Source organism: Branchiostoma lanceolatum, chromosome 1 (assembly GCF_035083965.1).
Source record: "Branchiostoma lanceolatum isolate klBraLanc5 chromosome 1, klBraLanc5.hap2, whole genome shotgun sequence".
NCBI classification, from domain to species: domain Eukaryota; kingdom Metazoa; phylum Chordata; class Leptocardii; order Amphioxiformes; family Branchiostomatidae; genus Branchiostoma; species Branchiostoma lanceolatum.
This window is the reverse complement of record NC_089722.1, coordinates 16,430,439-16,447,610: the sequence shown is the minus strand read 5'-3', so window position 1 is coordinate 16,447,610 and position 17,172 is coordinate 16,430,439. Positions and strand designations below refer to the sequence as shown.

At 40.7% G+C, this 17,172-nt stretch overlaps 2 protein-coding genes across 3 annotated transcripts; one reads left to right on the top strand and one right to left on the bottom strand.

Moving 5' to 3' along the window:
- Positions 1 to 309: 309 nt before the first annotated feature.
- LOC136437965 (24-hydroxycholesterol 7-alpha-hydroxylase-like) lies at positions 310 to 10,136 on the top strand. Its single transcript, XM_066432573.1, has 12 exons — positions 310 to 552; positions 1,863 to 1,998; positions 3,214 to 3,391; positions 4,053 to 4,199; positions 4,847 to 4,931; positions 5,456 to 5,551; positions 5,982 to 6,072; positions 6,357 to 6,484; positions 7,138 to 7,233; positions 7,392 to 7,480; positions 7,679 to 7,766; positions 8,531 to 10,136. Exons 1-12 carry the CDS (start codon positions 337 to 339, stop codon positions 8,597 to 8,599), a joined length of 1,419 nt encoding a protein of 472 aa, XP_066288670.1. The 5' UTR covers positions 310 to 336; the 3' UTR covers positions 8,600 to 10,136.
- Positions 9,488 to 17,163, bottom strand: LOC136437952 (cyclin-dependent kinase 12-like). Of its 2 annotated transcripts, XM_066432554.1 has the most exons (4): positions 17,039 to 17,163; positions 13,680 to 15,131; positions 12,940 to 12,975; positions 9,488 to 11,267 (listed from the first exon to the last, which is right to left on the bottom strand). In XM_066432554.1, the coding sequence occupies exons 1-4, from the start codon at positions 17,104 to 17,106 to the stop codon at positions 11,096 to 11,098; spliced, it is 1,728 nt and encodes a 575-aa protein (XP_066288651.1). In that variant the 5' UTR covers positions 17,107 to 17,163; the 3' UTR covers positions 9,488 to 11,095. The 2 variants fall into 2 exon arrangements, with proteins under 2 accessions (XP_066288651.1, XP_066288659.1); XM_066432562.1 differs by lacking the exon at positions 12,940 to 12,975.
- Positions 17,164 to 17,172: the final 9 nt, after the last annotated feature.

Genomic DNA, 17,172 nt, shown 5'->3' with positions numbered 1-17,172 from the left:
AGAAGGTTTGTTTTATATACTACAGTTAAATGCAAAGATATTTATGTTGATATGAAAAGAAACCCCTTCAACACGAGTATATACACCCATCACGTGATATCCTCTCGGTAAGGGACAAACCAGAAAATAAGGAAAGGGGGAAAGGGATGAAATTCAAGATATTATCCAATAACAAACATTTCTGGGCCATGTTATTTTTGAAATATTACTTGATTCTGAATATCAGGACATTTTTTTCATTTCAAGTAGATTGTTGTCAATATTGATTCAAATTTATATAATAGTGGCTGAACAAATGGAATGTAACGGTTCTCCCCTATCACTACGTGAGTCAAAATGGCGACGACCATCGGTGAACATTCGCCGGGCGACGAACTTTACAACGCTTTCAAGTACATGATCTTGTGTTCCCTGTGCTTCGCCTTCTTCTCATGGAGAAACATCGTGAAGAAGGGCCGTCCGCCGTGTATGGACGGCTGGATTCCTTGGTTCGGCTGCGCTATCGAGTTCGGAAAAGCGCCTCTTGACTTCATCCAAGAGACAAAGCGGAAGGTACGAATTTTTTATCGATCATGCCATCCGTGGTCACACCATCGACCTTTGATCTGTTCTTATTCTCCTGTCAGCAAGTCTGATGTGTGAACGATTGTGTGAGTCTTGAGACATTATCTATGTGGACTGTAGCACGTAGTGCCACGTTGTACGCTTAGCCACGACATCGCTTTGTTCGCCTTACAAACTAAAATACGTTGGCAAATTAGATTAAAAACCCCTAAATGGTAATACAGCCAAAAATTATCAAGTCATATGTAGATCTATATCATAATGTGTTATTTCAGTTCAGGAGCCAAGTATCCATACTATAATACAGTACTGTAATATAAATTTCCAGCTGTGTCCAGGATATTTAATCATGGACATCGGATTAGTGTGGTGTGGTTTTCCGGACCATTTCCCTAATCTTTTTGACAGCCACCGTTATCTGACACGCATATCTCCCAGGGCGGTGCCAGTCATCAGGACACACGCCAGATAAACTCCACATATCCACAAAATTCTACCCTATAAGCCATAAGGACAATACTAGTAAGAATTCATTCTCAGTCTCAAGAAAAAATAGTATGAAAAAGTCATAAAAAAAACTATTGAAAGGAGAAGTCAGGCAACAGCGTACCGTAAAATGGGAAATATTCGCTGTTAATGTTCATGTTCTTTGTGGTGACATCTTCACAAATTGAAAACAACTGAAAAAAATGTTAATTGTCTTCTGCCCCCCATTCTGCAAACATAATAAAAACCACGGTGAACACTCCTTTTTCTCCCTACCGCGAAATAAAATCCCCATAAACATTTCCCGTTTTACAGTATTGGAATTATGACACATCATTACAGTATATCATATCATGATATAAAAGACGTGGGGTTGTGTGGCATAACAGTAGCGTGTTTGGCCCGAAACCCAGAGGTCCCGGGCTCTAATCCGGTCGTGTCACCGATCTTGTGTTCTTGGGAAAGGTACTTTACACGACTTTCCTCACTTCACTCAGGTGAAAATGAGTACCTACTTCCTAGCCTAGCCTAGCCTAGGGACGTCGCTCGGATAGGACGCTAAATAGGACGCTAAATGGAGGTCCCGTGTTTGGGGAGAGCTACACCCCACGCACATCAAAAAACCCACCACACCTTTCGAAAAAGAGTAGGGGCATGCCCCGGTGTGCGATGGTCCAAACCTTACACTCGATATATTGGCAACAAAAGTCTTCTGAATCAGTAACTTGAAGTTCTTAGCCTCAAAAATGAAAGAGAAATGAAAAAGACTGACAGCTAAATGTATTGATACGTTATAATGTATGATGTTCCAGTTGGGTCCAGTGTTCACCATAGTTGCTGCTGGGAGGTGGATGACGTTTGTAACAGAACCAGAAGACATCAACACATTCTTCCAGTCCCCAAACCTGGACTTCCAGAAAGCTGTACAGGACCCAGTCTCACACACAGGTAACAAGTCTTATGTCATACCTGGGCCGCAAAAATGTTTGATATCATACGGGTGTTCCGGACCGTGTGATAATTTCTAAAGTTGTATCACACGGGCTTCCATAGAATATCTAGAATGTATTTCGGTTGCGCCACTGTCGAAAATTCGAATACATGTACCGGATTCGGAGGTTGGAATCAATGTTGTTACAGTTTTTGTTTGAGGACACAAAACTCCCTCAACTTCTGGCCATTCCGCATTGAAATGTGTGTTTTCTCGGGTGGGTATGACATCAATAAAATACAAAACGGTGTATTCCGCATGACCCTCGGTCCCATCCCTTCTACGGAATACCCCGTGTTGTATTCTATATTTCTCAACCTTACACTCTCTCTATCCATGTGTAAAGATACATGAAACATTAGACAATGATGGTGAAAAAATTGGTCCTAACACATTACATTAGGCTGTAGCAATCAATGGCAGTTATCATGCAAACATTTTGCAATGTTCACTCAAAATTTCAAATACACTTATTTTTCAACTATGCTCAGAAAGTCAGATGGCCAGGAGAACTACGAAGGGGTGTTGCAATGTATTAGTATGGGAACTAATCACCATGCATGAAGAAGAATTTATTCTTTATTTTTATGAAACTTTTTACAATGAACTTCAAACACACTCACCCACTGTATATATGCTAATGATGAAAATCTTACATGTACATGTGAAAATAACACTGCATTTCATATACAAATGTAGTATACTCTTATCTTCCTGATATACCATTCTTTTGAATATACATGTTTGTTTGAACCTTTGTTTATTCATGATAAGCTCAAATCGGCACGCAGGCCACTTTTCATTGAGGTCATGAAGGAAGAGGTAAGGGTCAGATACAATGTAACAGAGATACACAGTCATTTGAGTCCTAATAACTCTATCAACATATATCATTACATGTTTATGGTACAACAATATACAATTTCTACAACATACATTGTCATCATCATCATCAGTTCCTTTACATCCTGCCGGACGATCAGTTCAGCGTCGGTGGACTTGTCCGTGGGCGACGAGACCAGCTTTACATACATTGTACAACATACAATATATATATCAGGTGTATTTGCAGCCAGTGCCACAGGCAGGTACCCAATGTGTAGGGTAATGAGGCTGTTTAACGTGTTCGAGGCACCTCCTCGAGCATGTATGCAATATATTTCTCATTTCAGCCTCGGTGAGCACAGAGTCGTTCTTTCAGTACCACACGAAAATCCACGACACGATAAAGGGGCGCCTGGCTCCCTCCAACCTGCACAGCTTCTGTACCGACCTGTGGGGGGAGTTCAAGCAACAGTTGGAACAGCTGGAGAACCGTGGGAAGGATGACCTCAACACCTTAGTGAGGAGGTGAGCTTCTGGACTACTGTAAATGCAGAAATGTTCGCGGTGGTTTTATGTTTGTGGTTTTCGCAGTAAGCTCTTTGCCACAAACTTAAAACCACCGCAAATTGTTTTGCGCTCCTACGTATGCCACCTTGTGTACTATTGTCTCACTCGCGACCTTAACACGACAGAGAACATTCCATTTTCATCCTGCCACGAAATTGAAACCATGCAAACTTAAATACATTTACAGTATCACACTATCTACCACCATGTAGACTAGTATATTGTTCATAGTTCCCAGTTTGGTATTGTAACAAGGAGACTGGTAGAAAGCAAAGTACGTAGGTCAGAGGAAAACAGGTTTAAGAACACAAGAGCACTTTTACCAGGGAGCTATATCAGTGAATAACTTATATGTTGTACAGGAAAAATACTGTGTGCAAGATCAAAAGGCAGCAAGATTATACATTCTACAATGGCTTACTTTTTTTTCACTATTATTTCGTCAGTGGTTTAAAAAGATGATGATTGCTAGGTCTATGTGGAGAGAAATATGTAGTAGCTTGGTTATGGCCAATACAGGCTAATAGATGATGATAATAAAAGGCTCATGTTAGTAAGATGAAATAAAGATTGATACATAGTTTCAAGAGTATGTTTTAATGTGTCGTTGTTGTTTCAGGTGCATGTTTGCTGCAGTAGTCAACAACCTGTTTGGAGCAGAAAACGTGCCCACAGATAAGGACAGAGTTCAGGAGTTCTCTGACACTTTTGTCAAGTACGACGCTGACTTTGAGTATGGGTCACAACTCCCACCGTTCTTCTTAAGGTACATACTGAGATTCACTCTTAAATGTCTTTGGAATATTAGAATTAAGAATAAAATCTTGTTTGCTCCATTGCTTAATTTAGCAACCTAAGCGATATTAGTGCGTTGAAAGTCATATTTTCAAAATTTTATCCATAGTAAGTTTGAATAACACTATCCCATTGCATATTGACCATCATGGAGCAAATATGCGATGTCGTTGTGTGGTGGGAACTCATTGAAAATCTGAGCACTAGGAGGCCAGCAATTATTTCAAATCTTCCGAACACGCACGATTTTGACCGATTAGTCGCGAATGCTTCCGGACAATTAATCACGTGGTCATGTCTCTATGTACTCGGACATTGTGACATTATATGACCGGAATAAATAAGATACCCCTTCTGCGACTTGTTGCTGCACTCTTTTTAAACGCCCAAACTTGCCAAAGTATGGAATACCAGTAATGATGTACTAATATGGGGAAGTAAATGTCAATTTCATATAGATTGCTTTATCCAGAATATTTCCAGTTTTACCCCCTGAAATCGCTTAGGGCACCTTTAAGCTTGTATGCAATGTGAATATTATGGTAAAAGGCTACTGAAGGATTTTTTTTCTTCTACATGTAGGTTCTAACTAACTCTAACCCTAACATTGTTTTATAGGGAATGGGCGGAGTCCAAAAAGTGGCTATTGTCACTTTTTTCAAGATCAATAGCTAATATGGAGAGAAAAGAAACAGAATCACAAGTAAGTCCTTTTCATCAGAAACTTTGCATCAAACTCCTTGTTTATCACATTGGCATAGATTTGGTTCTATGGCATACAGCTTGCAAGGACTTGCGATAATCGTAATTTTGGAAAAGGTCCTATCGTACAAGGAAGAAAGGACATGTGACCACCTACCAACTAGACAGCAATGTAACAGAGACAAGTGTGGGGTCGTGTGGCATAACGGCAGGGTGTTCGGCCCAGAACGCAGCGGGTCCCGGGTTCGAACCCCCTGACGCCACCGATGTTGTGCCCTTGGGAAAGGCACTTTACACTACTTTCCTCACTCCACCCAGGTGTAGAAAAGGGTGTATTGTCCTCTGTACGTGGCACTGTTAAATTAAGTTATGAAAAACTTGAGTGCAGTGCCACGTTGCCCTTGTCTGTCCAAAAACGACGTAAAACAACAGAGACAACAACAACAACAACATGTTAATTTCCAAGAAATTATACAGTATGTCAAGTCACATGTACGAAAAGAATCTTTTTCATTTTCACTTCAGACCTTGCTGCAATCCTTGACCAAAATGGTGGACAGGCCCCATGCACCTAACTATGCACTCCTGATGCTGTGGGCCTCACAGGCCAACGCTGTACCTGTAAGTATGAAAATTATCTCCATGAAAAATGGAGATGTAGTTTTAGGTGTGTCTGTGTGTGTGTCTGTTTGTCTGTTTGTGTTTCCGCACTACTCTAGTCAGCATAACTCAAGAACCTCTTGATGGATTACAATGATATTTGGTATGTGGGCGGGTGTTGGGAAGACGAAATTCAAGGTTGATTTTGGGCCTGTGGGTATGTGACCTTGGTACTGAAGCAGAACTTCCGTTTTTGTATCTTTTGACCTGCACATGCTATGGTCTTGTTTAAAAACAAGGTTTACATACTGTGCTGTTTAGCAGTATTGTAACTTTTGTTCAAGAAGTTTATGCTGATGAGAAGGAAATGAAGCCACAATAATCAATAATCTAAAATTAATGAGGCATTTCAGCCATGGGGTTTCAGAGGAATTTGTTTTTTCACAAACAGATGAGTTTCTGGGTGTTGGCCATGATCTTTTCCAATGAGGACATCCATGCTGCTGTCAAGAAGGAGGTGCAGGACAACCTTGGACCACCAGGTGGGGCTTCTGAATGGTCTTTCATCAGAGACAGCTAAAATGTACTCCTTCCCATGTTCTATCCAACAGAACATATCCATTTCCCTCCATAGACTTAAAAGAGTATTTATTTATTTTTTTATTGGTTTGGCTGTTCAGGACACACTGCCAGCCCTGCCCAACTAGCCTGAGGCTATTACTAAGGGCTAGCCCTGCTGACAAAGACAATACATTACAATGGACAGCATAACGAGTTATAACAATATCCTTGCTAAAAGTCTGATACAGAGTCGTTGTTGTTGAAGGTGATGAACCAATCACAGAGGAGGATCTGAAGAAGCTGCCGCTACTGAAACGCTGCATCATGGAGACTATCCGCCTCAGGTCACCTGGGGTCATCACCAGGGCCGTGGACAAGCCACTGAAGATCAGGGTATGTGGGACATCCATTATACATGTAATATATGTTCTAGGATGGAATTGTCAAATACACGACTCTATGCCATGTATCCTGCCTTTTTGGCCCACAATATTTTGATGAAACACAGTCCTGTAGTGTGTTTGGCCCAGAACCCAGAGGTCCCGGGTTCAAATCCGGTCGGGTCACCGATCTTCTGCCCTTGCCATGAGAAAAACATTTAACACGACTTTCGTCACTTCACTCAGGTGAAAATGAGTACTAGTACCTAGCCTAGGTTAGGGATGTCCCTCGGAAAGGACGTTGAATGGGGGTCCCCTATTTGGGGAGAGCCACACCCTGCGCACATTAAAGAACCCGCCACACCTTTCGAAAAAGAGTAGGGGCATTCCCCGGGGTGCGATGGTCCAAACCTTACAGTCTGCTTTGACCCGATAAATGTCAGTAATTGCCCGATTTCTCGGCAGATGGACATTAGGGAAAGAAGAAAAAGAAAAATCCCCCAGTAAAAAACTGAAAGAAGTCCCTATAAGTACATGTAAATTAGAGTTATTTCATCCATTGAAGGTTGAATAAGAACTTAATATTCTAAGTCACTGTCTATCTTTTAAAGGGAGTGACCCTTACTTCAGCAATGCTTCACTTATGATTGTATTTGTCTTGTGTAGAAATACGTTGTACCTAAGGGACATCTCCTAATGATGTCTCCCTACTGGGCTCATCGCAACCCCAACTTCTTCCCTGAACCGGACAAGTTTCTTCCTGTAAGTATCCAACGTCTTTTATTCATTGTTTTTCCCTGTAATTCTGATGTTAAGTTCTCGTCCACTGTTCCCTGCACTTGAAATCAATCTTATTACAGAGATGACCAATCAAATGCGGGAGTTTTGATTACTATGTTCTTTATTTTCTTGATTGACAGGACCGCTGGCTTGAGGCTGACCTGGACAAGAATCTGTTCCTGGACGGGTTTGTTGGATTTGGTGGTGGAAGATACCAATGTCCTGGAAGGTGGGGATCAAATTTTCAAAACATCATTGTCTCTATATATTCTGATGCTCTGTTTTACATAGATGTTCGATTCGTTACTGTATCACATTTCAGCTCTTTCCTTGGTGAGTACGTTGTAGATGAAGTATATTATAAAGGACTTATCAGCCATAGATAAAATGGCCTTTTTAATCCCCCCTCCTTTTTCCTCTGTCCCAGGTGGTTTGCCCTGATGGAAATCCAGATGCTTCTGGCCATGATGATCCAGATGTTTGACTTCAAGCTGCTAGGAGAAGTTCCTAAAGAGGTAGCTCACAAGTTGAATTATACGAATGAAATGGTATTGAATAAGTAATGATATAATTATGATGCTTTTTGTCATACCTGGGTCGCGAAAACGTTCGATATGGGTGTTCCGGGCCGTGTGATAATTTTCCGTATCACACGGGGTTCTAAGTTGTATCACACAGGCTTCCATAGAATATTTAGAATGCATTTCGAGTGCGCTGGTTGCGCCGCTGTCGAAAACTCAAATGCCAGATTTGGAGGTTGGAATCGATGTTGTTACGATTTCTTTGTTCGAGGACACTCTCTCAACTTCTGGAGCATTTTGCATCGATATGTTTTTTTTTTGGGGGTTGGTATGACATGAATAAAATACAACACGGTGTATTCTGCATCACCCTCGGTCCTTCGGGCGATACAGAATTCACCGTGTTGTATTCTATATGTCCTTTCAGTCCAATTTTTTTACCTCCATGAAAAATGGAGGTACAGTTGTACACTGTATAGTTTTGGCCTTGCTTGTCTGTGTCAGTGTGTGTGCGCACGTGTTCGTGTTTCGGCGCAATATGTTAAGAATCTCCTGATGGATTGCGATGGTATTTGGTACGTGGGTAGGTGTTGTGGACCTGATGGCAAAGGTCGATTTTTGGCCTCCTGGTGGCCAACCTTGGTACTGCGGCTGAACTTTTCTTTTTTGTATCTTTGGCCCTGAACATGCTGTGGCCTTGTTGCTAATGTTCGTGTTGTTTTAAAACTTTGAATCATTGTTTCTATTTGTTGTTTCAGAGCCCCCTGCACGTTGTTGGCACCCAACAACCAGTAGGGCCCTGTCCTGTGGAATGGACCAAGATATAAGGGCACAACAAGGCCAGTTCTTCTGTGTAGTATGAGCCTGTCTTTGTGAAAAGTCCTGAAAACTCACTCGCTGAAGTGTAGAGGAGAGCTAGTTGTTTTGGGGGCCATGAATGTGGAACAAAACTTGACCAAGAAATGAAACTGATATTCCAACTCTTAGTGATTAAACGGGAATTCGCATGTGTAAATTAAAGTTTTCCCCTTCATTTTTTAATGATCACAAAATGTGGAATTTCTTTTCAAGCTATCTGTAAATCAGGTTTTGCTTTGTAAACAAATGTTTTAATTTGAAGACCCTTAACCAAGGTCATGCATATGGCACATCTTTTATTTTAGAGAGTTGAATAGAATATTCTACTTTTGCCAACTGCCCTTTCAAAAGTGTCAGTTCAGTAAGTCCTAGTAATTACAATCACCCTTTTTATTTTGACAATCTTTTGCCTCTGAAGCCTGCCCTTTTTATTTTGTATAAGAATTAGTAATTCCTAAGTTACATTGTTGAAATTTTATGATGTCAACTTTTATGGATTTTGTTGAACACCTGTGCCACAGATAGTCAATTTCATGTGGCCTTCCTCAAATGTACATGTACTGCCAACTGCTGGTGCTAGCACTTATAATATGGTAAGGGTTAGACTTGATACTGACCATCAGTTGTTAAAACACTGCCAAACGTTTTATTGTAAGTTTGGTCAAGAGCAGAGAAATCGTGAGATGTACATGTACATGTGTTAGTTACAGTCGTTTCTTCAGTCTGATGACTATGTAATATATAATTGCTATTGAATGTCAATGATACGGATTGATGGATCAATGAATGACTGAACGAATGAATGAATGGACAAATGAGGATAAACTTAATGTAGGAAATAAAAACAAAGCAAGGAATCCCACGGTGCCTAGGTAATGTCTCATTTTATTACTCTAAGGTACATCTACTATATAATAACCACTATTTACAGGACCAAATGTGTACTATCCCTGAAGGTAAAAGTTGTCAGCAAGGTCTAACAAACAAATCACCATCTCATAGTGTGGCCTTACTTGTGACATTCTCAGTAGCAATGACAGTAACAAACTCACCCTAAGATGTAACTTTAAGATTATGACATTAATACATGTTTGTAAGGTCTAACAAAGAAATGGCAATCTTAGATGTAACATTGTTAGTAATGATAACGAAATCACTATAAGACACACTAAGGCTTGAAACTTCACTCCTAATGTTGTGAGCTCCAAAATGTATTTTTCACATTTTTAAATGTGTAGCACTTCTTTTATGCTAACTGCCACCAGCTTTTGACTTTTTTCAAAGGAGTATTTTGAGGGTTTGTGCAATTCCTTGTACTGTATATATTACTATACACAATGTTCATGTCGAGTTATGCCAAAACCAGATATGCTCTTTGTTGTAGAACTCTGAATTGATAATTGTATGAGTTGTCTTTCAAGGCACAAAAGGGCTTGTGTTTTTTTAAACGTGATTGTCTTTGTTCAAATGCACTTGCTGTAATAAAACTCTATTGTACCATGGTAACATCTAGTAGTAGCTTTCAATTTCACACTTAAGGTACAAAAACATTTCCAACATGAAATTGCTGCTAAAGTTGAACACACGTCCTATGGAGTCTGACATTAATGTTAGGATTAGCGGTATATATATACAATGATACACTTTCAAGAGGTATTCTTTATACTGAAGGTACGTTGAGGTACAAAGGCACTAAATATTCAACATATCCCACTTATCCTTATTCCATTTGGTTTTACAAATAGGCAAGAACATATTAATGTAATCTATTTCAAGAACTATCACCTACATGTACATGATAAATTAAATTATGATATAAGCATACCCATAACTGTTTTTCAAATCATAATAGTTACACAGTTAGACAGATACTGTAACTGCATTCAAGTCCGCTGGGATTTAATTTGTGATAGGGAGAAAATGGAGTCTTCCCATTGATTTTAAGTTAGCGGTTGTAACAAAGGAGTGAGAGGCAGAAGACAAAACAAGCATTTTCGCAGTGGTTTTGATATCGTGTTAAAGAGGTCACTACAAAAACTGTGAACATTAAACCACTGCAAACTTTTCAACATTTGCAGCAAATGATGTAGAGTCGATTCCACATTACCGCGCGGGTGTTTGTTGCCTTTTTTTGTAACAATTTTCGAAACCTTTGTAACAACCTACCTGATTCGAGTAAATGTTTAGAACAATTTCAAACCTTTGTTTGGCTTTCGAAATATTTTCAACCGCATTCCAACATGTTAGAAACATTTCTATCGGCGGGTACAATATTGATACAAGTTTCGAAACTATTACAAGTTATTTATTTACAACATAGATTCATCATTTGTTCCTATAGTTTCAAACTGGTACAGTAGGGCTGATGTGACTAAGGATGTTACCATGATCAATACTGACCAACGGAGGCCATAGGGGGTACAGTACAATATTGACCAAGGGAGGCCATAGGGGGGTACAGTAGATCATAAAGCGATGCCCATGCTGGCGTGAGGGTCCACGCTCTGGCTGAATTCCCGCGACGCGTTGAGCAGCTCCTGACGATAGTCCATCATGCCCTGCCAGTGTTTGGAGTTCTTCAACAACTTGTTATTTTTCTTGGCCTCGTAGTGGAACTGACTGGTCTTCATCTCATACCTGTAAGATAACAAGTCTTTTGAGCTTTTGACTTCAGAAAATGATCAATTGTTGAGATCTACTGAAGAATAGGTGTCATTTTCTCAGTAATAATTTATGACATTTTATCAGAGATATGTCTGATATACATCAAAATTGATTTTCAATAGACACTGCAATCACTAAGTTTACATCCATTCATTATTGATAACATAATCTGATGTACCTGCACATGCAATAATGGATAGTTATTAGATGCTATGAGCATGAGCTGCTTGGTAAAACATTTCACCATACCCACTTGAATATGCAGTGCACTATTTACTTTAAACCTGGCTCTCAAAGAGGTTGTAGATGGCATATTTCAAGTGTGTCCCTCCACCAAGCTTTGGGATGGGCAATACAAGATATGGCCACATTTATAACAAATCAACAGTTTGCTAAAATGAAACTACAACATATCTATGGACCAATTTACACTTGTCCTTTCAACTGTGTACTACACATTGTAGTCTACTACTGTAGTAGACTACAATTTTTTCTGGGTGTAAAAAGAAATCTACTGTACGTATGTAGTCTACTACAGAAGTCTACTACACACTCGGAGGCTGTTGTACTACACTTTGGCAGAGGTTCTGCGAGACTTTGAACCGGGGGTAAAGCAAAACTGTAGTACAGAGGTAGTAGACTACACTTTGAAGGCAACAACCATGTTCGATCTGACGGAAGTCCAACTAAACGCGTGTTCCATTTTGGGTCATCTGCGGTCATTCTCTAGTTTTCACAGTAAAACCGAGCTGTCATGCAGGCCCTTTCTCTTGGATAAAACCCCCACCATTTCACAAATAAAAACCATGCTGAAATTCCCACCCGCAATTTTTCAAAGGTCACAATAGGTCACCACAGTTTCATGGCAATCGGGGAACAGCGGGTGTCCGACTACACGCTTCCTGTCATTGAGTGTAAAGTGGACGTGAAGTTTCAGTGTACTACGGAAGTAGACTACGATGTGTAGTACATGTACTACAGTTTCAAAGAACAAGTGTAAATTGGGCCTATGTGTCCTTGATGCTGCAGAAAATAGAACCACAGACTACTGATACCAACAATCACTGCAGTGTGCTGATAGCAAGAGAGGGTAATATCATGAAGAAGGGAAGACTGTTCAGCCATGAGACTTAGAATAGAAGTAGATATGTGTTGAACGCAGGCCCTTTATGGTTTCCTCCCTGGCTAAATTGGCATTTTGACTTTCCATTGTTTTCTCACTAGTGAATTAAGAAAGAACTGTTGTAGTACTGAATATTGACAGCTGGTAATGAAAGAATTCTAAATCTGATTTTTTGGACCATATGGATGACCTCATCAAATTTTATTGCACTTAATATGATTTTTTTCAAAGATAAAATACAGCACTTTAGTACATACATGTAACAGTAACACTGCAATGAAACTATGTTTTCCATGATCAAAGCTACAAACGTACGTTCGCACAAATTGATTTCACAAAGTTCTTTCTTAATCTGTTAACGAGAAAACAATGAAAAGTAAAAAAGCCAATGTAGCCAGGGAGGAAACCTTAAAACGCATATTTCCCAGCAAATGCACCCAAGCATGGCCCACCTCAATACATAGAGTTGCGCATAATAACATTCCCGTCCCACATTGACTCATGTAAACTAATATACTGTACCAGGCAGGGCTGGGGAGATTGTTGGGTCCATGCCAGCTGCCACATATTTGAAATAAAGAAATCAGTAAGTATATATAGAGTATTTTCACAATCTTGACTCAGTCTGAACTTCAAAGGTAGAGTGTTGATGTGAGTAAACAACAGAATGCTCTACAGAATTGTTTAAGGAGAGAGCAGGTAGAAAATATCAGCTTACATGTGGTTAATGCAACTTAATTTCCTTCTCTCTTTTTTTTTGATCAACGTCCCTGCACACCTTTTTTTCAATGCCACTTTTTTTCTCATTGTCCTTACCCACACAAGATCCTCACAAGATGTACCTGATTTCATTACATAAGAATGGAAGTTGAAGAAGGAGATATTCAAACCATTGTATTCATTGATAGATAGAAATAAACTGAAGTGATATACTGTAATTCACATTATCTTCAAGGTAGCAAAAGTTCAAGATGGAAGGAAACTTGACATTTTCACTGAACTTTAACTTCACGGTGGCGGCAAGTGATTTACAGTTCTAAGGAATCATGAATAATAACGTCAGTTTTTTTCACAGTGATGATAAGTTCACGGTACAGAGGTGACCGTGAAAACAGTGAATATAAAGTTACAGTGAAAGAAACAAGAATTACAGTAATTATTAAAGAGACACTGTACTGACAATATTATATTACCTGATTTGATTCAAGATAAACAACAGATGACTATTAAGCTAACAAAAAGAGGCCAGCTTCGCAACTTACCACTTGGGCATCGGTCCCCTGATTCTCTCCAACTCGTCTTCCCTTTTCAACTCCAACAGGTGTTCTTCCTCGATCCTCAACCGTTCTAACCGCAAGCGAGCAAGCTCCTTCTCCCACGGCGAGTCCGACACCGTCCGTCCACTCAACTTATCCGCCTCCGCCAGTAGAGGCGTGTTGTTCTTGATGGACTGTTCTAACAAATACTTCCTCGTTTCAGGCTCCAGGGATTCAAGGAACTGTTTGCTGATGTCTTTAAGTGCACTGTCGGCATTCATGGGCTTTTCTGGAAGTGGGGTCGTGGAATTCCATGTGAATTTCTTAGACTTGGATCTGGACTGTCTCAGGGAAAACTTGCGCTGAGGTTTACGAGGAAGGGGAGAGTCGTCCAGAAAAATGGGCGCCTCTTTTTTCACCGTCAGAACAGGTTTCCACGCGGGAGCAGGGGATGGAGAACGACCTCGACTTAAAGAACTTGACCTTGATCGTAAACGACCTCTGCTCTGTCTTAATGCAGGTGACGTAGACCGCGTCCGCAATGATGTCCTTGTTCGTGATCTTGACCTTCCCCTCTCTTGTTCCACATCCTCCATCATACGTTCCATACGAAGTGCTGGCGACAAGGCGCGTACTGGTGACTGTGGTCTTGGCTGGATCTTTGGCTGTCGTAGAGACTTCACGCCAATGATATATGGCGCCTGCAACCTCACAGGGTAGGAAGTAGCACTCGATGCAATGTCCGTTGGCGTGACCCTTGCAAAGGCACTTTTGTCTGCGATTTCGGAGCCAAACCTCCCGATGGTTCTGTTCACAGGTGACACAGATCGTGGAGGCACGCCTCCCTCTTGTAAGGTAGGGTAATACCCCACCTCCGACGTCAGGTGTTTGGGATCGGTGTACCACTGCTTGTCGTGTGCGGCTGCAGGTTTGTCACTGACCCACTTGTACTCATGGCTTGTCACGTTCTTGGAGTGCAGCGGGCGCGGGATATCGCCATCGCCTCTCTCTCCGGTCGACGCCTCTTCGTCGTCCCTGTCAATCAGCCTGCGTAACTCTTCATCCACGCTGTCTTCGCTATCACTGTGTACAATTTTCTCATGCACCTTATCGCTGAAAGACACACTCTTGTTCAGCTGCCCTTTTCCAAAGCTGCCGCTGTTACTCAGAGCACTCAGGTCAAGTCTGAGATCAGTAAGCGACTTTTCCAGCTCATAAACAGATGGACTGAGCGCCCTTCCTTCCGCTTTAAAGATGTCTTGAAGCATCTCTTCTTTGGTCTTTCGAATTCTAAGATCTTCTTCACTGTGGCTCCTGCGGAGATCGCTTCTGTACGTCCGCATGGCAGCGGTTTTTGACGAGGGGCGATAGTTGCCGGGGTCGTAGGTGCGACTCTGGGTCAGGTCTTGGGTTGTGATGGTTTTTTGGGAGTTCGTGAAGTACCCACCAGGATGGTCCCTAGAAGGACATGAAAGATTCATTAACTGATTGACTAATACATTATGAATGTATCAAACAAAGATATTGTTTGCATATATTGCACAGATTATTGCTAGTGATACTACATTTTCTAACTTTGTTGTACGACGGTGGATCTCAAACAACTTTATTCACTTTGCCTCAAAACAGAGATTTGTATGTATTCAGTGAGTGCACATGTATGTTAGCTTGGGTGCCATCCTATTACTAGCGGGGCTCTTACAGCGAGTGTAGGAACCCCGGTAGTAATACTAATAGGAGGGTATTTACCGAAATGCACGAAATATACAATGTACATGAAGATGGGTGAAACATACCAAAATACAGTATGATTTGAGGAGCAATATTTTCTAGCGATTTAGATTTCTTGTTTGTGGTATTTTACACACAGGACAAGGACCTAAAAAAAGTTAACTTCAGGTTACAAATAAAGTGGTTCACAGATGTGTCCCCTTCTCATGGCCGGGTGAGCAAGGGGAGGGCCAAACATCATGGCGTATGCCGTAACAAGATGACGGCGGGCCGGTATCGTCAAGTATTTTATATTTTTCTTGTCGAAATATGGCAACCTGTAATGGTTACTCATCAAATCATACTGCCGTAGTATTTTGGTAGGTTTCGCCCATCTTCGTGTGTATTTTGATGGTGTATTTCGGTAAATACACGGACCTGTAATAGGATGGCACCCATGCTATAGTGTTTGTAGGTTTCAAGACATTTGCAGAAAACTTGCACCGACAACAATCTGTTGTACGGTACATTGATTGTTCACCCTCCAGCCATAGTTGCCATGGCAACTCTACTACGTCAGCTATTGACAGATTATTTGATCACACTGACCTGACAACCTAGAGTTAAAAAGTAGACATACAGGTATGTTCGGTTCAAAGGTCAGCCAGGTAGGGCCAACCTATTTATCAAAGTGGGCTGAGTAAATTTATCTAAGGGGCACGATCACCTAGCTAGAGAGACGAAAATTGGTGCTTCATGTAAACAAGATAAGAAAACTAAACGTTAGAATTACTTTTAGTGATATGATTTAGTACATGTAGTTGCAATCAAAATGTTGAAAATTATTCAAAACAGCTATGCTTATCAAGAACTAACTCTCATTTTCAGAAGCCATATTCATGATCTTAATTGGAAAGTGAATGGTGTATTACTGTCAAGGGATTCAATAAAAACTATCAAAAGACAGAATAATTTGGTGGACAAAAATGGCACTGATAATGATATATGATGCAGAATTTTTTTCGCATTGGATATGGTGATTATTGTGGGTGTTAAATACATGTACTCAAATCAGAGAACTTTCATCCTGGTATTTGGTTTTATAGGAGGCGTGGCTATGTTATTGCTGTAAAAGAAATGGCGAAACATTTGCATTTCTTAATCACAAAACCACATTTTTCACTGACACACAATAAAATTACACACTATGACAAGCAAGCTCTTTTTTGACCATGATATAACACTTAGTACAGCTTGTAAAAGCAACGAGAGGCCTCTGTGGACTGGTCTAACGTTAACGTACAGCAAGGAGGTTGCGTACAACAAGAACGTTTTAGGTTGGTTGATACAAATGTTGTAAAATTCTTCATTGTTTACACCATAAATATCAATAAACAGTCTACATTCTTCCACACCATGTTTTACAATAGGCCTACCTATTTGAAATTTTCCTGGGACATTGTTGTTATAACGAACATGCCGCTACACAACGTATCAATGACAGGTGTAACGAACAGGTGGTTTTGGAAAGGCGTCCTTAGTAACAATGTAAACAACGATGTTTGTAGACCGATTTTTCAAAAACGGTAGAGAATTTGGACGAAAACTGGGTACAGAACGATAGAGGGGGTTCTTAAGAGTTCGAAAATATTCACCTGATGGGAGTTTTCCGTCCGTGGAGGACGAATTCGTCGTCGACGCCGTCTTGGCCCGACCAGGACATCTTCGAGTGTGTGGTAGGAGACTGCCGCAAGGTACAGTGGGATTGTTGGGGCAACACCCTGGGAAC